At 38.9% G+C, this 22881-nt stretch overlaps 5 protein-coding genes across 12 annotated transcripts in view; 2 read left to right on the forward strand and 3 right to left on the reverse strand.

The window, feature by feature from the left end:
- Nucleotides 1-888: 888 nt before the first annotated feature.
- tdp2b (tyrosyl-DNA phosphodiesterase 2b) lies at nt 889-4611 on the reverse strand. The gene is made up of 7 exons (XM_008422022.2): nt 4253-4611; nt 3951-4072; nt 3706-3852; nt 3406-3497; nt 2784-2902; nt 1625-1795; nt 889-1545 (listed from the first exon to the last, which is right to left on the reverse strand). Exons 1-7 carry the CDS (start codon nt 4397-4399, stop codon nt 1264-1266), a joined length of 1080 nt encoding a protein of 359 aa, XP_008420244.1. The 5' UTR covers nt 4400-4611; the 3' UTR covers nt 889-1263.
- A 1508-nt stretch (nt 4612-6119) lies between these two features.
- acot13 (acyl-CoA thioesterase 13) lies at nt 6120-8868 on the forward strand. Its single transcript, XM_008422024.3, has 3 exons — nt 6120-6285; nt 6365-6549; nt 8513-8868. Exons 1-3 carry the CDS (start codon nt 6202-6204, stop codon nt 8670-8672), a joined length of 429 nt encoding a protein of 142 aa, XP_008420246.1. The 5' UTR covers nt 6120-6201; the 3' UTR covers nt 8673-8868.
- Nucleotides 8777-13255, reverse strand: c11h6orf62 (chromosome 11 C6orf62 homolog). The gene is made up of 5 exons (XM_008422023.3): nt 11674-13255; nt 10933-11109; nt 10722-10847; nt 10398-10532; nt 8777-10286 (listed from the first exon to the last, which is right to left on the reverse strand). Exons 1-5 carry the CDS (start codon nt 11800-11802, stop codon nt 10161-10163), a joined length of 693 nt encoding a protein of 230 aa, XP_008420245.1. The 5' UTR covers nt 11803-13255; the 3' UTR covers nt 8777-10160.
- A 552-nt stretch (nt 13256-13807) lies between these two features.
- gmnn (geminin DNA replication inhibitor) lies at nt 13808-17203 on the forward strand. The gene is made up of 7 exons (XM_008422025.3): nt 13808-13955; nt 14261-14326; nt 15475-15573; nt 15649-15802; nt 15884-15966; nt 16206-16316; nt 16678-17203. Exons 2-7 carry the CDS (start codon nt 14276-14278, stop codon nt 16828-16830), a joined length of 651 nt encoding a protein of 216 aa, XP_008420247.1. The 5' UTR covers nt 13808-13955; nt 14261-14275; the 3' UTR covers nt 16831-17203.
- Nucleotides 17204-17819: 616 nt separating this feature from the next.
- Nucleotides 17820-22881, reverse strand: part of ripor2 (RHO family interacting cell polarization regulator 2) — a 69775-nt gene continuing 64713 nt past the window's right edge. For all 8 annotated transcript variants that reach the window (XM_008422028.3, XM_081612126.1, XM_008422030.3 and 5 more), the window contains 5 exons: nt 22405-22578; nt 21408-21610; nt 21243-21326; nt 21043-21133; nt 17820-20411 (listed from right to left, as the gene is read on the reverse strand). In XM_008422028.3, the coding sequence (XP_008420250.2) occupies nt 20311-20411; nt 21043-21133; nt 21243-21326; nt 21408-21610; nt 22405-22578 (653 nt within the window). In that variant the 3' untranslated portion in view covers nt 17820-20310. The remainder of the gene's footprint in view (nt 20412-21042; nt 21134-21242; nt 21327-21407; nt 21611-22404; nt 22579-22881) is intronic.

Genomic DNA, 22881 nt, shown 5'->3' on the forward strand with positions numbered 1-22881 from the left:
AATTGTTCATGCTTAATAGAAAAACATCTCCAACAACAAAAGCAGATGCTTATGTTTTCGTGTGTACAGACTGTTAAGGGATTTTATCCTGATGTCCTTGCAAAGGAAACCAGAAAGACAAACGAGAGAGGAGGGCATGAGGCTCCCAGGGAGGAGTCACTTCAGTGTGTGACTTCTCCTAATGTCAGCGGAGAATAATCTGATCAACATTTAGACCGGATGGAGAGGACGTCATAAAAACCTGGCAGAGATTGCCAAGATGGATCTGATCTAAAATAATAATGCAGTGTGAAAAAAGATCTGCTCCTCTCAGATGCCTCCTGCGGTACCTGTTTTTTGTGACGCCCCTGTTTCAGATTATAGATTATTATGGGACAAAACAAACCAGATCAACCTGACTGTACGTGAAAAAGTGACCGTCGTAGTTCGGGCGGCAGCTGTGGAGGATTTTTGTCTATTCCTCTATGCAGAATTGTTTTAATAATTCAGAATCATTGGAGGCTCTTTTTGGAGCATTTGCAGCCTTTTACACTTCAAAATTATGCAATCGTAACAAGTATTTTCAGTCTAGTTTATAGTGCAAATATCACATTTGAAATAAGGCAAAACTATTTCATATGCTTAAAAGTTGCTTACAAGCAACTTTTAAGCATAATAAAAGGGATTGTTTTGAGTCAGTAATTCCTTAATATTTATGAAAAAGTGCTAGACATTTTGATATTTTCTTTCCCAGTTTGAGTTCAGATGTTTAGTATTTAAGATTTGGGTCCATCCGTGTTTCAGATGTTTCAGGACAGTAGCGCTGCTTTTAAAAAGCACTATAACTTAACACTACCCTCTAGTGGCAACACGCAAACACCAAATATGCCTGGAAACTTACACAATGTGTTTGATAAGAACAAAATGTACATTTATTAGTTTTTTGTTGTGTAAAGAGAAAAATCTTTTTGAAGTCACCTTCATCATTAAAAGAGGAGCATGTGAAAAGATTCCGGCTGCTGTCACACCTCACAGTGGTATTTTTCTGTCAGCAGTTTCATGGGAAGGCATGAAATTTCAACCTCAGCTGTGGTTTCCAAACAGGACAGATGTTTTTATTAACTCATCTTAAAACTGCGTGGAGATAAAACAAATCAAGACCTAACGTTAACAAGCAACACATGTCAACTCAGGCCTATTTTCAGCGAGAGTTTGGCGGATAAAAAAAAAAAAAAACGGAGCAGCAGATGTTCGCTAAAATGCTTCCAGCTGTTTCGAGTGTTTCTACCCTGCGGTGAAGCTGCAGTAAATGCCCCAGTGATCGCTCGTGTAGCGGCCACAGTCCAGCTTCTCCACTCCGATTAGGGCCATGTGATCCGGGGCCAGACGTGGTACTCCTTCCTTGGAGGCTGGCCGGAGGTAGACGCGGTCGAAGCGGCAGCGGCTGACGAAGGGAACGGTCTTGTTGTTGTTGGCCTTGGTGTCCCACGTGTAGCGGCAGTGCTCCTGCTTGCCCAGTCGCTCCCACACGTCGCAGACGCCAGACGGCAGGCCCACTTTGGCTACCTGGTGAGCCCAGAACAAAGAGGAATTTAGAACGTGCGTTGAAGCAGAAGTCGGCTCGGTGCTGCGGGGAAACGCCGACCTCGGTGTCTCTCAGATTGGTGTCCCCTCCAAACAGGACGGTGACATCATCAGGAGCGTCTTTCATCCTCTGCATCACCGTGTGCAGCTGCTTCATCCGCTCCTGAGCGTGGCCTTTACAGCTTTCGAGGTGGGAGGTCATCAGGCACAACTTCTGACCTTTGAACGTCACCTGATTTTAGACGTGCAGCATTTAGAGTCACTTACTAAAGTATTCACACTCCTTCAACCTTTTCACATTGTGACACGTTCAGGGCTGCAACTACTAATTATTCAGGCAACTAACCAGATAAAACCCGTGTTACATTCTGGAGATGTTTTATTGGACAACTTAAACCTTTTAATATAATATTAGAAATGCATTAGAAGATACAAATCAAAAATTCTACTCCTATTTTAAATGAGAAAACAAACATTTTATCACCTAAAATGCAATAACCTAGCATTCCCTTAGTGTATACAAGATTATTTGTAGCAAAGAATGCAGATAAGAAATAAATAAATACTTCTAATAACGTTTGAAAATCTCTGAATTTGACTCTGGGTAGAACATAATTACAAAGTTTTTCTTTATCTTAAAAAGAAAATGTATACTTTAAAAAAAAATTAACAGTCATGGCTCCGAGTATATTCTTCCAGCAAATTAACTTTCCGTTTTAGTTTGTATGATCCAGCTAACGATTAATCGATTACTCAATTAGTTAACGATTATACTAATAATCAGTTTATCACAATTAATCGTTTCAGTCTTTGTCGGGTAACAACAGGTCACTGTATTTAATTGGGATTTTATTAGATAGATCAACATAAAGTGGGGTTTAGTTTTAAAGTATAAGCTAATGAAAATACAATATTCTTAATAATTTACAAACCTTAATCTAAAAAGCACTGCACTCCTTTTGTGTTTAGCTAACTATAACTAAAGTATCCCAAAATAATCCAACTATTAATTGTCCACAAATATTTACTTTGTGAAAGATGGCAAGAAAATAACAACATTGGACATAAACGTGGCAAACGAGTCGAAGAAGATGCTCCATTCACATGAAACTACAACTAAAACTTCTGCCCTTCATTTAAAACTCCACCGTTGAGGAAAAAAACTCCATACTGCCCATAGTCCTGACACAGGAAAAAAGCTCAAGTAAAGGTGGAAATACCTGAGCTACAAGTAGATTCCTCATCATCTGTGTGGTGGGATAAGTTACGATCTCGCTCTCCAAGTATTTTACTCTGGATTTCTTCAGCATCATTCCTGTGAAGTAAGCTTCCTCACCACCTTCAACCAGAGTTCAGAAGAGAGCAAGAGCTTTAAAGGATACCTCGTGTATTTATTCATCATCATCATCATCATCATCATCATCATCATCATCATTATATAACTGAGGTTGTATGGACGATTTGTGAGTAGTCTGCATCATTACTTTCATCAAGGAGCCAAGTTCAGAAGTAACACGAGTTAAATAAGTGTAAATTTCAACCTTTTCATTCATGTTTTACTTCAAAAACAACACATGTTTAAATTGTTTTTCAGTCGATCTGCTTACAGGGTTCTTATAGGTTGGAAATGAGACCAATATGTTACTAATCAGCAACTACAGAGGATCTCATCAGTGTTTTTAACACAAGGCTGTCATAATCAGTGGAGAGCATATGTGTGTAAGCTATACTCACCAGAAACATACACCACACACATCAAATATTATTGATATTTGTATTTAGATATTTTTACTGTAGCATGAGTCTATTTCAGAGAAAAAGCCTCTTTGAGCCACACTCTACCTTCAATGATGAGGTAGCTGACAGCCCGTTTCTTCAAGTATTGAACATAAAGTGGAATGAGTTCCTGCAGGAATACCACATCAGGGGTGTATCTACGCAACGAGAAGCATTACAATTAAAAAAAGGTAAAAGAAAACTCTTAAATGCTTTTCGTGTGATTACTGCCCACTTTAAATTTACGAAATACGGAGAAAGCTCTGGTGAAGCATGCTACTTGTCATCATTTTGTCTCGCTTTATTAATTGTAAATACTTAAATCCAGCCAGTGACTTGTTTCTGTAGGCCTGTAGTTCCACTTACAGCACTAAGTAGGAACAGAGGCCTCTGGCTCGCTCAGGCAGATTGTCCGTGTCCAGTCCATCCACGTTCCAGGAGATCAGGGACAGTTTGCCGTCATCTTCATCCGGTGGTTTTCGTGCAACTGGACTGTCTCCGGTCAAATCGATGCTGAAGATGTTTTCAGAGACTATTATAACTGTACTTAACTTTATAACGTCAGAGACACGTTGTCACGTTAACTTGTACGATTTAAAGAGTTGACTCACCACTCCTTTGAAGGTTCTTCCTCGACTTTTTGCTTTTTTTTCGGAGGGACGCTGTCACTCTCCTGAAAGTCTTCCTCAAATATTCTCTCCATGTCTGCCTCAAAGAATGAGTTTATAGCTCTCTGTAGAAAACAGAATCTTTTTAAGAGTAAATAAAATTTGTCTGGCTGTATCTTAAGAAGATAATGATGTTTTCCTCATGTAAACACAATGAACAAATCAATAAAACGGGCATCGGCTGTGTGGACATAGCAGCATTATCTCTGGCGCATTAGTATTATTGTCAGCACTAATTACTGTACCTCCATCTCCCAGTCATTTTCAGCCAGGTAGCATTGAGCCACGGCGCTATCAGTTCCCGTTATAGTAGCGAACTCCTCGCAAAGTCCACTCCTGCTTTTTTCCACGTCAGACACAGACGGCGACTCCGAGTTTGATGTAGAAGCCATTTTTGTTGTAGGAACTATTTTTACAAGCGGAATGACACACAAGAAAAGGATTTCAGAGCATGTTTACTTCATTTTTGGCTCTCTCTTTGCAAAGTAACCGGGATGTGTGTAACGTTGAAAGACTTCCGGTGTTGTGCAGGTTCTGGTCGTTGCGCTTCTATGTGGTGCTTTAAGGCAACAGTAGTCAAACAAGCGCCGTTCAAATTCACCTAGTAAACTAGACTAGGATTAGGGCCACTGAAAAAAACAAACACACACACAAAAAAAAAAATCCTTGATTGTTGTGCACCAAGGATTCTGTGGGGCCCAACCCCGATGGCCTTACCATTTGTCTATTGTTAAGCAAAGGGGGATATTACTTAATGCATAAAATGCAGTCTCAGTTCTGGGTTGGGGAAGTAACACCCAGATTGTCTCCTGGATTAGATGATTAAAATCATGCAGGCACAATGATCTCATCATCAGAGACGATCTAAAGCATACGAGGAGTGAGGGGCACATTATAAAATTTTCCATTGCATTGTCTTTGTGGTTTCACTTTTACACACGACATTAACCGACCTGGGGAGACGAGATAACAAAGAGCAACAGGCAGCAAATATCTCGCTTCTCAACACCATTCAACATAAAAACTTAAAATTAATTTATTGGATTTGATTATCAACAGCTCGAGCTGCCTCCCTGAAAACAGATTCTTTATTAAGTTTTAAAACTAATTAAATATTTAATCTTTTAATGAAAACACAAATACATTATTTCATGTGTTTTTGGCAATCTTTTACATTGAGACAAGATGTTAACCACAATGAAAATATGGGTCAAAACTGGAGTGAATTATTCTAGATTCTTCAAAACAATATTTTGGTTTATGAACTCTGTGGAAGATCTATTTATTTTCTGCTTTTAGATCAGCTCAATAATTTGACTGCCAGAAGGCCATGAGGCCTTTACTAATAAGACTAAAACATTATCTACAATGGTAGTCCATGGGAGAGGTGCCATTTAATCCCAGTGTTTTATTAAAGCAACCAGTCTGGGTTGCTTAGGTTTTCCTTCATAAATGAAATCATAATTTAAAATTACATTTGATGCACACACTATTTTTACATTCATTTTATCTAAACATTCAAGTGTGAGTATGACAATAAAAATGAAAATAAATCTTTGAGAGGTAAATACTTTTTCTTTTTGTACATTGCATGTAGTGATCATTAATTTTAGATTTTGCCATGGTTTAATCAGGTTCATTTTAATATGTTGCAGAATTTCAGAAAATGGACACTATAAAAACTCATTGGAACTTTGATGACATTTTATTAGATAATAAAACTCTCAGTAATCCAGTAAAATCACTTGAGAATGGTCAAATCTGTCTTTTGGGACATTATGAATAAGAAGTTATGTAAAAAAAAATTACCTTAGTTGTTTTTTTAGGTAAAAATTATTTTACCTTAATTTTTTAATGTAAAATTAAATAAACACTTTGTAATTCTTTCAGATGTAAAATTTGACTTGAATGCGCCATGTTAAAATGTGGCCATAAATCACAGTGTAGATGCGCAACCTTCCGGGAAATAAAGATTTGATAAGAAATAAAATAAAAATATTATACCTACAACAGATTACATCCATCAGTATATACAAGTATATACAGTGCTCTTGTTTTTATGCTTCTCTACTACTTTTGGCGCACTCCCGTAAATCTACTCAAGTTCCGCCCGGACGATTTATGAAACGCAGCAACTTCCTGTTGGAAATAAACACAACTTTGACATTGGCCGCGTTTATTATATCCGTCAAACATGAGCAGCTTGACTATAAACTCACTGAGACAAATAATGAAAGCGATGGTCGACCACGCCTCCTTCGACAGAGTCATAAGCAAGGTAAATGTGAACAGATATTTTTGAAGCTGAACTCAGGGTTTTTGCGTTTTCAAACTGCAACCCCAGATGTTGTCCATAGGTGGACATTGTGTCTGCGAGCCCCGGGAAGGTGGTGTGTGAGATGCGGGTGGAAGAGGAGCACACAAACCGGGGAGGGACGCTGCACGGCGGGCTGACAGCCACCCTGGTGGACGTGATCTCTACCATGGCCATTATGTACACCGAGAGAGGAGTCCCGGGGGTCAGCGTGGACATGAATATAACGTGAGTTTAGAAATGCCCCAATCATGCATCAAGACGGTGCATTGCAAATGTATTCTCTGCTACTAAGTTTTTCCAGTTGCAGCAACAAACTTTACTGAATTTCACAGATTATTAGCCCAAGAGTCTGCACCCTGTAGCTCTTTGAGCCATCCAGTGACGCCTAATAATTTTGTCAAAAGTGATTAAAAAAACAAAACAAAAAGAAAAACAGCTAATGTTTTTAAATATATAGAAAATCCAGTTTCTTTTTTTTTCATGGAATAGTTGCACTGAATTTCCACAAAATTAAAAGTAAAGTAACTTTACTTTTTTAAAGTAACTTTTTTTAAAAGTAAAAGTTAAAAGTAGCCGTAATATGTTATATTTCGCTTTTCCAGATTCAGAATCAACTTAATTAGCAAGAACTCTGTACGGAAACAAGGAGTTTGACGGCTGTCAAGCATTTAAACTCTGTGCAGACACCATAAATTTATCAACTTCAGCTTAAATAGCGTTTTTCAATAATTTTTCCACGAATGTCAACTTTTCTTTTGTTCTTTAATTTCACATCTAAAAACAGAAATAAAGTGGCGATTCTTTAAAAATGACCTTTTTTAGAAGATAAAAAAAAAGCTTAGGTAACATTTTGGGCTCTACATAAGTTTCATTTAGCTGGACTCGGGGTCAAAAGGACTGCAGACTCCTGGGTCACACCAACACACGCAGACAAATATGTTGGCTTTCAGCATTTTTAAAGAAATGTATTCAGCCCCTTTTACTTTGCTACCTTCAATAAAACAAAGCATCCAGAGGAGCAGCCAACAGGCTCGCGGTGATTTTCACAAATTTAGCCTTTGAGGAAGAGCGGCAATTAGAAAGCCATTATTAAAGAAAAGTTATCAAAATAAATGTCCTGCTTAAACACTGAACCAAGCCATGTAGAGGAATTAGCGAACATGCAAGAAAATATAAAATTTGGGCAACCTGCATGACACACTGAGTGTTTGACTTAAAACTAATACTGCATATCACCCTGAACACACTGTGGTCACAATGAAGCATGCTAGTAGCAGCATCATGTTGTGATGATGCTTATATAAGCTGAATGTGTTGTTGGGAAGCCGCCAGAGATTTGAACTAAACACTTTGCAGATGGAGTTAAAGCAAAAGGTGGAGTCTCTTTAATGTGGAAAGGTGCAAGGAGTGTGAATCCTTTTACAAAGCACTTTAAATGGAAATTTTGTGTTTAGATGGGCTAAATGTGTTTGATTATGTTTAAAACTTTTAAAATGCATAATTTAGCCAACATATCTCCATAAAATGTGCTTCTTAAAGGTGATCTATTATCCTTATGGTAGAGACATGGGCTGTACAAAACATAAAATTATTCTTAGATGATGGTATTTTAGTGTCCTCAGGTTTTGCCGTTAAACTCTTTCCTGAATGAGCCGTTTTAAGGCCTCTTGTCACTTTAAATCCAAATAGGCTGCTGCTGACCACACACCCCCAGCTCAACCTTTACCGTTGCATGCGAAATTGACTGCAAATAGATGTGTAATTACACAACTGCACATCTTTGAAAAGCAGAAGTCGAGCCTCCTGCACAACCAACAAGAATGCAGCATGTCATTTCTGAATGACAAGTCAACAAAACTCGTGTTTTGCAGCAGCCATTGTACAGCGCATATAGCGGTAAAACCAGCTGACCAAGCATCCTCATCCAAGTGGGCGGAGCTCCGCTTGGTTTGCTAGGTGTTTAAAACAGCTTGTTTTCCATACACCAAAAGCATCAACTTATTGCCATAATTCGAACAGGTGCTGTATTTAGAAACAGTAAAGACCCAAACAGAAGCATAAAAGCAATCCCTTTAAGATTGTTGGCCATCTCTCACTTTCCCCTCTTAAACTTCAGCGGCTTTTTGTTGACATATTGAAGATGAACTGCATAAACGTGTGTGTGGGGGGGAATGTGACTATGCTGCAGGTACATGAATGCTGCCAAGATAGGGGAAGATGTCCTCATCACTGCACAAGTCCTGAAGCAGGGGAAAACGCTGGCATTTGCTACTGTAGATCTCTCCAGCAAAGCCTCAGGGAAACTCATCGCTCAAGGACGACACACTAAACACCTCGGCAGCAGCTGAACCGTCTCTTCTAATTGAAATTGTATAATTTACTGCTAAAATTTGGGATTCTGAATATGCACACTGTTCTTTTTGTAAGTACATAAGTTTGCAGAACAAAGTTCTGTTTTTTTTTCCTAACTTATGTGTTTGTGTGGTCGTGAATATTGAGCAGTGAATGTTTCTTGTACATGCAATAAAGCCAGCTGGACAAAGAGTTGTGTTTTTTTTTTTCAGACTTTGCACTGTATTGAGATATGCTCAGCAGTAAAGATTAGAGAACAGAAAATCAAAACCCAGAAGTTACATGCCTTACACCCTTCTTTTCAGCTAAAACACATTGAATCAGCAAGGAGCGAAACTTTACGTACTACTGTACTTCATAGTCTTTGAAAAAGCAAACCCTTCAAAACTCAATTTTAATTTAAAGAAGCTTGGCAGCAGATTCGCAACTTCAACAGATCAAATTAAACAGAAATCAGTTAGCTTTAAGCAAAACCTTTTTTTTTGTTAGGTATATTATTATTATTATTGTTAAATCTGTCACCATTGCAATTCATCACCGAACCATGTCCCTCCGAAAAACAAAGCGCGCAAAACATCAGATTTCAGTAGCTTAAATGAAATAGTGCATGAACGGATTGAACTGTGAAAAATCAACTTCCAACATATAAACATGTCTTAACTCTGCACAATGCCTTTTGAGATACTCGCCATTTTAATCAAAGGCCTGTTTAGTATGTTTCTGAGAAAAGCAAATGACACAAAAACATCTTTTAAGTCCAGCAAATAAAACTAAGGCAGTTTATAAGAAGCAATACCTACACCATATGATTTGACAAACACTCTTCCTCTTGTTATCTTTGCCTGTACAGGTGTTCTGATACCTGCTCATGCCTATCCTGGGCAAAAAAAATTGTCTAAACTTGTTTTAGAAGCCCTAGTAACATTACAAAACAAGCTTTAACAATCCTTTCTTATCACATCAAGGATATAAGACATGTCCATCGTAACCACCATGAAGACTTGTGTATCGTTTGTTCCGGTTTAGATGCAACATAAAGAGTTCATTCAGTGACCGATGCTGTTGACTGTGTGGCTCCAAAAGAACAACCAACCACTCAAAAAAAAAATCAATGTCCGTGCAGGTTCAAATAAAAAAAAAAAAAAAAAAAAAGCAAACAAAATGAAAGAAAGGGTGAGTAAGGAAAAGGGAATGAAGTAAAATAAAAATGTCAGAGCCAATCCAAAAAAATGGGAGAAAGTATTGGGACAAACATGGGAAGAATGGGGTAAAAAAATTAAAATAAAAAACAGGATGGGAAGCAAATGGGCTTCAGGTTAGAGGGAGAAAATGAGTGGGGGGGAACAAAAAGGAGATCCAAGCACAAGTTCAAATCTTTTAAAAGGGACAGGGAGGAGATGAGTACATCAATTTGCTTCTGAAGGCTTAGGGAGGGAAGGAGAGGTAAAGGCTTGTCTCTGTGTGGCTGGGTGAAGCAAGAAGCCTTAATCAGGCATGTATGGGCGGAGGTGATCCTCGATGTCTCCCACGCCCCAGCAGGTCAGCTGGTCCTGGGGCAAATACAGGCACAGGCTGCACAACTTGAAAACCGTGGCCTTGGTTTTAGGAGTCTGAAACGGCCAAAAAGTACAACGGCGTCGTTATACAGGACAGGGTTTTTAAACTTGATAAACCAGTTAAATTTTTTTTGTTTGTTTTTTTAAACGGTTCAACAGATGTACCTGCAGGTGTTGTCTGTCCATAAAGAGAAATACAGACTGGGTTGGGTTGTTCATCACCATTCCAGCTTTGTCTTTACGCCCCAAAGCATGCAAGCATTGCTTCTCGTAGTCTCCATGATGAAATTCAAACTTGGCCTGAGAAGAAGAGGAAAGAGTCTGTATGCAAAGTCTAGGCTGCTGGTTAAATTTCATGTAGTAACCTGTAAAACAAAAAAAGCTTCAGGCTCAACTCAAATGTGCACGACAAGACAGATTTTACATTAATCTAATACATAGCACATGATAGTAGTTACTCCAAAGTGATGATAGGAGCAAAGGTCTGACCTGCACAGGCCTGAAGGGCTCATCATCGGCCCCTTTCCATCTGGAGAACAGCAGACAGACAATCTTCTCAATATCGTTGCGTGGCCAAAGGATAAAATCCATTTCCTGTGTGCAGCCTATCACATCCTAAAGAAACAAGACAAGTAATTATAGTAACTAAGCATTTTTTTAAGCCATGACCGGGGACTTTGTTCGTATAGCCGAGGCGTACCCTTCGCATTGACTGGTATCGGGGGGCGTGTAGTTGCACCACATCTTTTTGAAGGAGCTCTATCGAACTCTCCAGAGAATAGCTTGAATCGCGCACACCTCTTAGGATGTTTTCTTCGTAGTTGTTGGTCATCACGGGCACCACTTCAGCTACCTCAAAAAGTGCAGACTTCTTCTTCTGTTAAAAATAAAGCAAGCGATTTATTTTGAGGGTTTCACAGGTCAACACGTATTTTTTTCTGGTTTTCTTTGAGGTCTGACCTGCCTATTCTGAGAGAGGGTGTTAGGGTCACTTGTGGAAAAAAAAATTTAGTTTTTTTTTTGTTGTTTATCCATTCCAAAATTAAAGTAAAACTTATGAAAAAAGTCAAGAATGTTTTCAATTAACAAAAAAAAGTTTACATGACCTGAAAAGGTGAAGAGATGTCACCAAAAAAGAAGACAATGCTATATTTAGAATAAAGTTTAAGAAGGTGAAGGACAAAAGGAAGGCTGGAAAGAAGGAAAGACAGGAAAAACAACATGTAACACAAGGAAAAACAACTAACTGTCCATATTTTCCACCCCCCATACATATCTAGACCTGGAAAACGCTGAAATTAAATGTTGTACGTTTCCATCAGTTTTTAGCATTTGACTTGATAATAGCAAAATGGAAAATTGGCCGATTTACATTTATGGTCCATTATCTGTTGCATCTCCAGTATAAATATAATGGAATATAGCTGTCGTGTTAACAAACCTTTTCCTTGAAAACGAAGGCTATATAGATCTTGAAGTCAAACTGATCAGCCAAAGATTCCCTTTTCTTCCGAAGCTGAGCTCGAAGCCGGTTTCTTGTTTGGTTTCTTCGTGAAGTTGGGTCCCCCATGGTTAGATTTTGTTGGTAGTGTCTCTTCCTCTCGTGTGATGTACTTTAGCGACACTGTCTATTTATTCTATACTTTTAAGAAAGGATGGAGCTGACAATGCAATAAAAAAAATATCTAAAACTAGATCCTCTAACCGCTATGAACTTAAAAGACCAACAAATCAGATTTTAAACTAAGTCATTTCAATATTTGGTTGTTGTAAAAAGGCAGTTTTGAGAAGGGGAATGCTCAACAGGCTAAGACTCCATTGCCTTTAAACCTGATCAAAAACCCATGTTTTAAGACATGGCCTCGAAGCCAAATTAACTTTTTTTTTATTTTTTTTTACAACTGCCACTGAAATGAGTACAACAGATTTCAAGAAAACAACAACTCAAATGTGGCTCTCTTTTAGAAATGTTAACTGAAACTAATAGAAAAGGCTGCTACAAAACAAAACACATATTGGTGACATTTTTTTTTTTGTTTGTTTGTTTGCTAGTGAGATTGTGAACTACAGCGAGCAGACCGATATTCTATTAACTGGGTCATCTCAAAGTCCCTGATCCATGGCTGCGGTTTTGTTTTGTTTTGTTTCTCTGAACACAGACTGTGTTATGAGCGTGTTACAGGCGGACTGGGGATACAGACGAACATGGCAGGTAGACACAGATGCCAACAGATACAGGCACCCGGTAACATCGAAGACTACAGCGAAAGTAAACCGACATTTCCTGAACTTTTTCCGTCACTCATCTGGCCCTGGGCCCGTGCTGCTGCCACAGCTGATAGTCATGATGTGGGCGTATTTTTAGCACACTAGCTAAGGTCTGCTAGCTAGCTAGCAAGCCAACCTAGGTATTCATTTCTGACACTAACTAGTAGTGAACCAGTGATAAAGCTACATCTTATTTTAAGACAGACTGGCTTAACTGAGGCTTTTTAAGTGTGGTCAGTCATCTTACCACGCGTTTTATTACATTTTCTGGCTCAACGAGACTGTCAGTGTTGTTATTAAAAGTCGGAAGACTAACGTTGTAACTGTTTCTGGTCACTATTTCAGCTCCATATTAAACTGTTGTTAACAACTTTCGACACAAATCAGTTGGTAATCGATTAAAATAAACGCTGAACTGCGAAACAAGCGTTAGCTAAACAAAAATCTCCCCCCTCTTCCAACGTCTGACGCTTCGAGCTAGTTCTTTCTCTTTTCTTCAGTCGTCACAACCTCCGGCTCGCCCCGCCGCATGCCATGTCAAGATAAATCGACCATCCAGCGGAGATCCCCCGTTCTATCAGTCGATGTGTGGCGTGTTCTGTCTCCTGGTGGGCCCATATTTAACGACGTGCCGTCCAACGTGTGCCCCGTTCGGTTTCTTTGTGTGTGTCTGTGTGTGTTTTTCAGGGCGGCTAATAACAGTACATTAGCGCTCGACGGGTTCTCTGCCTTCCCCCTCAAAATGGCTGCGCAGGCAGTTACAATAACTGGACGTAATAAGACACGTGACCCGACGGAGCGGCTTCGTTACCTGGTAAAAAAAAAAAAAAACGATACGCGAGAACATGTCCGCCATCTTTTGTGTGGCGTTTTTGACTTGCATAGCTATGCAACTGTGATGGAAAAAAATAAAAATGTCTAGTTATCTGGAATATTGGAGCTCTTCTGGATGAATCATTTTTGCATCAATACAAATACACTGTAACTAAAATAAGTTGAATTAGACCTTGTCAGCCATTCGAACCTTGCAATGTTATGGTAGTTATACTAAAAATTAAAATACTTTTAGTAAACGCACTCTTTCACATTATAAAACTGCCACTGTTAACATAAATAGAAAACGATCCATATTTTGTCAACGATTGTAATCCTTCAAGCGCATTGAACACCCTCATGCGCCTCATCTTAATCATTGCAATGATTAACCTAAAGTTGGTTGGATGGAAATTGCCACTCACAATATGGCAGCACCGTTCCCGTATGATGCATTCATACCTGTGTCTTTTCTCCTTCTCTATTGGTAGAAGAAGGAGGCGGAGGAGAAGAAAATGAAAATTCTTCATGGTGATTGGTGGCTTCACACGTGACTCGGTGTGCGTATTTAAGCCCCTGGCGCGAGATCTTTTAGTTGAGGAAAACAAGAGTGGTAAAGAGGTTCGGTTGAGATTGTGAAAGGTAAATTTACGTCTCCTAATGTTGGGCTGTTTGAAATATTCTTGTAATTAACACATTGACTAGAGATTGTGGTGTACGGGGGCTTATATTTAAGCCAAATTTGTACATCATTAGACTTGTATGGCGCTACCGTTAGCATAATATTTGAATTGGCTTGTTTTTAGCACGAGAAGACGTTTGTATCCTATTATTTTTGACCGTCTAGTCAACTGGAATCACAATCGACCCATGTCTAAATGCGTATTTTGCTTTGGTTTGATTTTGTGCAGTATCTGCTTTAATTTGTGCCCAACTTTATTTATCAGATCTCCGGAAAGAAAATGAATTCCGTTGGCAACGTGAAGCAGCAGAGATCCAATGAGAACATGAAGGTAAATCTGAAGTATTTCTTCTTGGGTTTTAAGCATGTTGTTTTTTATTTTATTTTATTTGATGCTGCTTTGTTGCTGAATTGTACACGGGTCTGCCCGGGCCCGTCTATTTCTAAACTCAACAGATGGTTAAGTAAAGAGGTATATGTATTTAACGGGTTAATTGTACAAGCCACCGCTCTTTTTTGTGTGTGTGTGAAGTTCATCGAAGATTTTAAAACTTAAACTCTAAATTTATCTCAAGTGGAATATAAACACTGCATCTAGATTTAAAAAGTGGCTGTGTTGCCTTAATAAAATGTGGATCCTTTTTAGCGTAGCTCAAAATTCACGCTCTTGGAAGTTTATAAATATGTTCTTGTTCACAGGTTCAAGAACTTGTAGCTGTAGTCTTTTCAACCTAACCAAACTCAACAATATTCTTATGGCATTTCAAAATGTCCTTCAGTTCAAAAAACACTACTTAAAGGGGAAACTACAATTTGAAATTGATTAACTCATGGCATCCTATCAACTCTTCACCCTGAAATTGATTGCATTAGTAATGTTGCCTTTTAAAGAACTGAAATTCTTGTTGGGCTCTCAAATGGTCCAAATCTCTGAAAGACGATTTAATCAGCCTCAAACCAATGGAGCTATTGAGGTCTAGCCAAACATTAACTAGGCTTTGTCCTGCTCCTTAATGAGCACTCAAGAGGAGCTTTCCCATGACCGCAATGACTTTGCCCTACCCTTGAGCTTGTGGCAGTAGTTTAAGGAGCCTTCTCTCTACTTTAGTGACATTGTAACTAAAGCCTTCTGTGTCAGGTGATGCCAAGCTCAGCAAATCATAACTCTGAGTACTTTCCTGTCACTGTGCACTAATTGGGCATTTTCTGACTTGTGCTAAGTTCTGGTTTTCCCTGAAGTCTTCTGTTATCACAATGCTTTTCTTCCTGAAGCACATGTTCTCCCCATTATTATGTACATGATTAAGTTGAATGCAATATTTGAAATTGATTTCAAGATGCAGTCTATGCATTAAACTTGATGTATATGTTTGCACTCGTATACCATATAAGGACTCTCCAATTCTATGTGTTTAATCAGAATTGCTGTAAAGGGGAAACTTGCCTTTTCTGATCTCTGAAGGTATATTTGTCTTTCAGAACTTCTTTGCATCGCCTCAAAAGGCAGTTGAAAAACAAAGACACAGCCTGCAGGTCCTCCAGGCTTCAGCAGTCAACGCAAGTTTGAAATTGACTCGGGTATGGCCTGCAGCAATAGTCTTGATTGTATAGCTGAGGGTTTGTCCGTTTCTAATCCCGATTCTTCTGTTTTAGACAGGAAAGGTTATTCCGAAGAGGAAACAGTGGATACTGGACCAGTCAAGAGGTCAGAAGAGGGTTAAAGTAGAAGTCAAAGCCACACAAACGGAAGAAGTTGACTGTGTACCAGATGGCCTGTCCAAAGAAGCATATGAACTTATGGTCAAAGGTAAACTTATGATTGGTTCTGTAACTGGTGAAAATCTGCTTGACCCTCTAGAAATGACATCTTTGTCTTGCACTTTTCTAGAAACTCCTCCTTCCTCTTACTGGAAAGAAGTAGCAGAACAACGACGAAAGGCTTTGTACAGCGTCCTACAGGAGAACGAGAAGGTGAGTTAAACACTAGGGGTCAGATAATGTTTAACTTTCTGAACGTTCCCACGCTCCAACTCCCTTGACCCTGGGAAAGAACCAGTCCAGACTGCAGTAAATGTATTCAATCATTAGTTGGCTTTTGTCTACTTCTCTGTTCAGTCAGGCCTGTCAAAACTGTCTTCAGTGCTTTTAAAGTTCTTCAGTTTGGTGACCTTGTACTTTGAGCTCTGACCAACTAATTTCTCTCAAACCAGTTGCACAAAGACATCGAAGCCAGAGATGAGCAGATCAGCAAGCTCCAGTCTGAGAACGAAGAGCTGCAGGAGCTGGCGCAACACGTGCAGTACATGGCTGACATGATTGAGGTCTGTACTCTGCATATCTACCAAACACCTGGCATGGATTTTCTTTGTCCTGTCTGCCTTTGTCTTAAAGCTCAACCTGATCTTGGATTGCAGTAAAGGGCATAATTAGGCCTTGACATATTAGGTTTCTGAACTTGATGCTGCTTTTTATCCAAAAGTGCAGCAGTTTTGGCAGTGGCATACAGGTCTGTAACTGGAGCTGGTACACTTAATCCAATAGTTTAAATGCCTCCCTTGTGCACTATGGGTTGAAGTGTTTTTTTGTTTTTTTGTTTTTGTTTTCCCCCAGAGTAAATAAAGTTCATTGTAAAGGCATAATCTTTCTTGGTACTAATTAACAACTTGTATAATGTGTTTACAGAGACTGACTGGAAAGAGTCCAGAGAGCCTGGAAGAAATGAAGGACATTGCATTTGATGCAGAAGAGGCGGGTCCAGCTGAGCAAGAGGAGGCAGACTACAGTGATGAAGAGACGTCGTATCATGACGAAGCAGGACCCTCAGGATTAAACTGACTTTAGAAAGACCCCCTTTTGAAGGAGATGTGCTCTCTTTTGTTAAACTTGTAATTTTTGAGTTGTTTGCAGCTTTTTATCATTTGAGTTTAAATTTAAACGCATTGGACAGTTTGTCTCCATCTTTCAATACAAAGAACTTTTGTCGGGTAATTGACTGGTATTAAGCCCTCACTGACTCCTGGGTACTTTTATAGAGGAGCCCTGTAGTTTAAAACTGAAACAAATGTTTTCCAGACTTCAACCTTGTTTTGCAGGGTCTTGTATGTTAATAAATCTGGCTGTTGGCAGACCCTTGTCTCAGTTTAAAACGTAAAACCACTTTTTAACTGATTTTGTACATAGTCTATACAATAAAATTTAAAGAAACTGAGTTCCTGTTGGCTATTCTTCACTTTAAGGGTGTGTGTGTGACAGAACTGCTAAATTTATCAAGTAGCTCCTTTACTGCACTTTGTACATTTTGGTATTGAACAACTTTTAAAGTGAAGATAATTGTTTTATAGAAATGGGTCATGTTGACACTTTCTGCCTTTGCACCTTCTCATTTAATACCCATTTGCAGTTTGAAGGCTGCCTCTTTCTACATGCAAAGACTTCCCGTTTTGTTTACGGTAAAAAAAAAAAGCTTAGCTTTTTGCCCTCATTTAGCTTTTAACGCAAGTCAAACGGCCAATACAGAATTAGGAAAGACTTGAACAGAGCTGACTCTTAGGATTAATTTAAGATGCAGTTCAATTGGTAGCAAGTACTCTTAAAAATGCCCTTTTTAAGAGAACTAAACATTTTGCTGGGTGCGAGTACCTTGTTTGCATTACCTGGCAATTTTTGGCCTAATCTAATTTGTTCCAATTTCTTTTCAGCATAGCTGAGCCTACATCATCCCATATAGATCATTTCAAATTAAGGTGACAAAGGCTGGACTTTTTTTCCCAAAATTTTAAGGGCCATTGTTGATGGCAAATACTTGTAGAAAATCAAAACGGTAATTTTAAATATGCAAAAATATACTTTATTGCAATATTGGAGCACAAATACTGCTAACAGATGAGTAGTAGATGGATCAGTGCTGAAGCTATGGACCACAGATTAATTTCAATTTCAGCAAAGTGTTAAAACTGTAAATGACTCCACATGTGCACACTTGCCTGCTTGTACTCGACAGTGCTTGGTATTCACATGGCCCACTAATTATAAACACTGGTCAACTGCAAGTTCATAAAAGGGAGAATGCTATATACAGAAGGTTAATTTAGATGCTAGGCTAAAAATACTGTACTGTTATGCACATAATGAAATGAAAATTGCTTCAGATTTGGACCATACTTTGCAAAAAGTGTATAGAAAAACAAATGACAATATTTTAGTAACTTCACACATTTACAGATAATACAGGAAAAAAAATACAATGTATAAGAATATTTAATATGGCTTAGAACTGGATTCAGAAGTTACATCTAAATGTAACAAGATCCATCTATTGTGGGTTTAATTCTTTAAGTTGTGCTTTTCCTTTTAGATCTGAGTTCTGGCCTTAATGCAAATGTTTTATTGAAAATACATTCTCTTGAATTAGCTCTTTTTTTTTGTTAAAAAATGGTCAAAATTATAATTAAATTTCCTTTGGTTACAGTACATCCTCTAGTTGATAAAGTAACATTTATAAATATATAGAAGTCTCAAACTTTTTTATGATACTTCAATGAAGAAAACATATCAAATCTCCTCCAAAAAATGATAATCTAATATATTTCTATTAAAATAAACTCCAATTAAAATTAACCATCAGTTTACAAGACCATGATAAAACTATCAAGGTCAACAGTTCACGTTAGACCTGAAAATACAACATAAATATGAAAATTATTCACAGAACATGGTTTTTCTGCATTACTTGCAGCTTAACTCTGAAAGAATAGTAGAGTTACAAGGAGTAAATAAATAGGAAACAGGTTTTTATGTGAATGTTTGTCTTGTGTTAGCACTCGACTCAGTAGTACAGGTAGCATGATACAAGCAGGCATTTCAAGTGCAGCTCAATAAATCAAAATATCATTCAAAAGCTTGTCTCGATTTAATTCAAAAAGTGACCTTGTGTCACTGATGCCTAAAATATTTTCACAATTATCGCGTACAAGTAAGGAGCTAAATTTTGTCAACTGGTGAACTTTCAAAATGAACCAAAATAAATGGCTGAAATACAATTTTTTGCTTTGTGAACTCCATGACTTTAATTTAACCTTAAAGTATTCTCAAATTTATTGAGATGCACCTGTAGATCCTTACCTCCGGTCATTTTTTTTCCCCACACAGCGTTTTAGAGATGTGGAAAAACAAAGCCTTTTAATATGTAAATGTGCAGTTAGCCTAAAACGAGGCTACGATACCACTCAGTTCCTATCCTCTTCTTTTTTTTCTCCTTTTTTTCAGATATTAAAACGTGCGTTCTCTAGAAATCCCGAGCCGGATTTAATACCCTGCAGCGGCTCCTGACCCGGCAGGAAAAAAAAAAAACATTTACAAAAAGGAGCTTCTGTGGAATCTGCCGCCTCGACCTCATCAAGGCTCAGGTGGTCGAAGCCGACGTCATCCAGCGGGCTCCTCGTATCGACGAGGTGCACGAAAACGAAAGAAAAAGAAAACAATCATATGTACAAAACAAAAGATTGCACTTGTTAAACTGCAAGCGTGAAAAGGCTCAGACATAAAACTGCTGAGCGAGTGGAACAGAGGGCCCCTGCTTCATCTCTTCACAAAGGAGGCTGTAAACTGCTTTCTGACTTCACTTACTGCTAAAAAAAAACAAAAAAAAACACCATCTTCCACCAACATGTCTTTCAGCCTATGCAAAATCCCTGAAAATCAAATGGAACGTACCAGAAAACACGAATCAAATTACACTGCGAACACAACCAGGTGTATTTTCCAGCCGTGTAAAAGATGCTGCATTTACAAGCTTTCTAGTGCCGTCTTCTGAAAGCACCTAAAAAGCAACGCAACTAAAACATGCTGCAATAATTACTTAAAAATCACAAAAAAAATTTAAGCGACACGTCGGTCTGTAGATATGAACAGATTCCTTAATAGTAAGTGATGTGGTTGGTGTGTGCTTGTTTCCAAGGAGAGGATGCTTTGCAGGAATATCCACAGTCTGTGCAGCAGCAGCAGCAGCAGCTTTGGGTCCAGTCAAGTTCCAGCTTCGCTTCCAGTTCAGCCTGAGACTTGGCCTGCCTGGCTCAGAAAGCAAGTTAAGAAAAGAGGAGTGCTCATATTAAAGTAAAAAGAGTCCAAGTCCGGATCCAGGAGGGGTGTAGGTTGTGTGTTACGACCGTCTGTTTGGTGTTAGTTCTTCTCGAGAGGCAGCTACGAGCATAAATCGGTTTCTTGCCGTCAGACGGAGAAGCAGAGCAGCTCGGAGAGCTCGACGTCGTCCCCTCAGCGCTCCTCGGCAGTTTGTTAGGTTTCAAGCGGCTCCATGGTTCAGAAGGCGGTGGTGACGGCGTTTCCTCTCCGCGTGCCCAGACGGACCATATCCCCAACCACAGTGTCCAGCTGCTCGTACGCCAGCTGGCCCTCCTCGCCTACGGCAACAGAAACACAGGAGGTTTTAATATAATGATCATTCTTGATAAACCAATTATCAAGGCTCAAGCATCTTTTGCCAGTTTGTTTTTCTGCTTAAATATGAAGGTAATCTTTCCGACGTGTTCAAAAACAGTGGAGGAGAAAGTTAAAATAGGTTGGATTTATTCTTTGTCATGTTTAAAATAATAAAATCTATCAAAGAAGAGAACCTAAAATTTAGCTACAAACCACATTTCATGCAAGCAACACATGCTTGCCTGCATGTCGCTGGTCATAAAATACGCAAGTGATCGACGTCAGGCTCACATGCCACAAGAATGGATTTTATTTGTATTCTTTTATTCTTATTCATGATTTTTTTTTTTTACCAGGTAAGGATATTTTGTGTAAAGACAATTTTAAAATAATTTTTTGTAGTGTGTGGCAACATCCTGAGCAGCAGCTCAAAAATGAATTATTTTATGTTTATCCTTCCCCACTTAATATACTCACAAAATAAAATTCGTCACTTATAAAATCCAATATTAAGTTACACTGGTTGGCCAGTAGGAGGCGTAGTATCAGTCCACGTCAAATGTAGGTTTTAGAGAAACGATTCGATTTCCAAGGATTCAAAACGGCACTCACCAAATGTGAGCAGCGTCTCTATGGCGACATGGCGCAGCTCCTCATCAGCTGAATCACACAGCGATACGACCGCTTTCAGGCTCTCCACTGCCTTCAGACGCAGAAAAAAAATGCATTTGTGAATCCTACAAGCAAGCCATATTCTTCTATCTTTAGAAGTGTGTAACTGCTTTCAGACAACAGTGGGATGCGACTCTGACCTGCAGACAGCTGAGAGCCGAGCAGGCCGCCCTCTGGCTCTGAACTCCAGCCTCCGACAGCGCCTGGGTGTAGTACTCTACAGCCTGCAAAAACAAGACAACATTCAGACGCTGCTTCCGCTTAAGACTCCAATGCAAGCCTGGGCTCCGGTCGCCGCTGCTCACCCTGGTCCTGAAGTGTCTGTCTGACGCTCCAGAGGAGAGGTAGTCGGCTGCTGCCTTGTTGACCTGGGGGTCTTCTGCCGTCAGCAGGGAAGCCAGGGCCCTCAGGGTGCCGTTCTGAGGCCAGAGAGTCGACAAAGGCACCTCCTCCAGTTGTGCCAGTCGCCGAGAGAAATCATCACCGCACAGGGTCTTCGCAAAGCCCTCTGCAAACGAACACAAGCGGAAAACGATCAAAACCTCTGCTTTCAATAACGAGCATTTGGATGCATTTTGGACGAGCTTTGTTGCACTTTTAAGCCATATAAAACACAAAGTATTGCATTACTCTAAAAACAGAAAGAAAAGGATAATATTTAAATTTGTATGCTTTTTTTTTCTAACAAAAAAAAAATGCATTTATATTCAACTTCCGATATTCGATATTCTGTAGGACCGTATTGTGCAACAATTAAATTAGATTTTATTTAGGGGCAATCAGAGGGACAAAGGGGAATCTGTGGAAATGCGTAGCAACCCCAGCAAACACACCAACGTTTGTAATTCCAATTAAAAAACAAATCTAAAAAAATATATATATATTTAAATTACTGGGTATGAATAGTTTTGTACGGAATACATTAATGATTTGGGGTAACTTGGCAGATAAATATCTCATATGAAGAAGAAGAAATTAACTTTTGTTGTACTCAAATCTTTATAAAGGCCTTTCTTTTGCAAAGTGATCTGAAAGATATGAATTTCAAATTATGTTCTCTTCTTTCAACACAACTAAGGATCCTCATATTTAGTTTTTAGGTTCTACATTTAATTTTCATCAGTGTCAATTTACGGCAAAAACCTTAAAAACTCAGAAGCCTGAAAAGTCATCAAATTACATTTATTAATAACTGAAAAAAAAACAAAAAAAACAAATGCTGTTTGGTTTAAGTTAAATAATTATTTGAGGAAAAACATAAACTGATCTTTTAAAAAAAGGGCTTTGCCTGTAACTTCTCACCTTCTCTGGCCAGGTGCAACAGGTGAGTCTCCATGTCCTGAACGTCGCGCTGCAGGATGTAGTTGTGGAACTGAAACACAGTCAGGACGTCCCGGGACAGCGCCGCAGCAGGAGGGCCGTGCGCCGGAGCCAGGTCACTCCTGTCCACCATCTCACCCACAACCATGCCAATCACTGAAGAAAAGGAAATATATATATTTCCGGACTTGAGTACCATCTAGTCAAATTTTAAGCTCTTTTATGAACATTTGAAGTAAATGCAACTTTTCTAACTTCCTGTAGCAGATTGCTGTGCTGCAGTGCTAATGCTAGGACCAACAAGTAACATTTTTGCTTCGTTACCTCAAATTCTGTCATTTTTTCTACATTCTAAGAGGTTTTTATATTGAAATTTATATTTACTGTTCTCTCTTTTCCCCCCCAAACCTTGCTAAAAATGTAGATTTTTAGCAAGTAAACTGAAATAACACTCTCACT

This window comes from Poecilia reticulata, chromosome 11 (assembly GCF_904066995.2).
Source record: "Poecilia reticulata chromosome 11, P_reticulata-male-v2, whole genome shotgun sequence".
In the NCBI taxonomy this organism is placed as follows: domain Eukaryota; kingdom Metazoa; phylum Chordata; class Actinopteri; order Cyprinodontiformes; family Poeciliidae; genus Poecilia; species Poecilia reticulata.

What these genes read in the sequence shown, in the direction of transcription:
- tdp2b (XM_008422022.2), bottom strand. Translation starts at nt 4,399, where the DNA reads ATGGCTTCTACATCAAACTCGGAGTCGCCGTCTGTGTCTGACGTGGAA. An exon ending in GAAGAACCTTCAAAGGAGTG is followed by an intron (nt 3,853 to 3,950) that starts GTGAGTCAACTC and finishes AAACATCTTCAG; the next exon opens with CATCGATTTGACCGGAGACA. An exon ending in CAGCTACCTCATCATTGAAG is followed by an intron (nt 2,903 to 3,405) that starts GTAGAGTGTGGC and finishes CTCTGGTTGAAG; the next exon opens with GTGGTGAGGAAGCTTACTTC.
- acot13 (XM_008422024.3), top strand. Translation starts at nt 6,202, where the DNA reads ATGAGCAGCTTGACTATAAACTCACTGAGACAAATAATGAAAGCGATG. An exon ending in TCGACAGAGTCATAAGCAAG is followed by an intron (nt 6,286 to 6,364) that starts GTAAATGTGAAC and finishes TGTTGTCCATAG; the next exon opens with GTGGACATTGTGTCTGCGAG. An exon ending in AGCGTGGACATGAATATAAC is followed by an intron (nt 6,550 to 8,512) that starts GTGAGTTTAGAA and finishes ACTATGCTGCAG; the next exon opens with GTACATGAATGCTGCCAAGA.
- c11h6orf62 (XM_008422023.3), bottom strand. Translation starts at nt 11,802, where the DNA reads ATGGGGGACCCAACTTCACGAAGAAACCAAACAAGAAACCGGCTTCGA. An exon ending in AGCCCTTCAGGCCTGTGCAG is followed by an intron (nt 10,533 to 10,721) that starts GTCAGACCTTTG and finishes TCTTCTTCTCAG; the next exon opens with GCCAAGTTTGAATTTCATCA. An exon ending in TGGACAGACAACACCTGCAG is followed by an intron (nt 10,287 to 10,397) that starts GTACATCTGTTG and finishes TGGCCGTTTCAG; the next exon opens with ACTCCTAAAACCAAGGCCAC.
- gmnn (XM_008422025.3), top strand. Translation starts at nt 14,276, where the DNA reads ATGAATTCCGTTGGCAACGTGAAGCAGCAGAGATCCAATGAGAACATG. An exon ending in ATATGAACTTATGGTCAAAG is followed by an intron (nt 15,803 to 15,883) that starts GTAAACTTATGA and finishes GCACTTTTCTAG; the next exon opens with AAACTCCTCCTTCCTCTTAC. An exon ending in ACATGGCTGACATGATTGAG is followed by an intron (nt 16,317 to 16,677) that starts GTCTGTACTCTG and finishes ATGTGTTTACAG; the next exon opens with AGACTGACTGGAAAGAGTCC.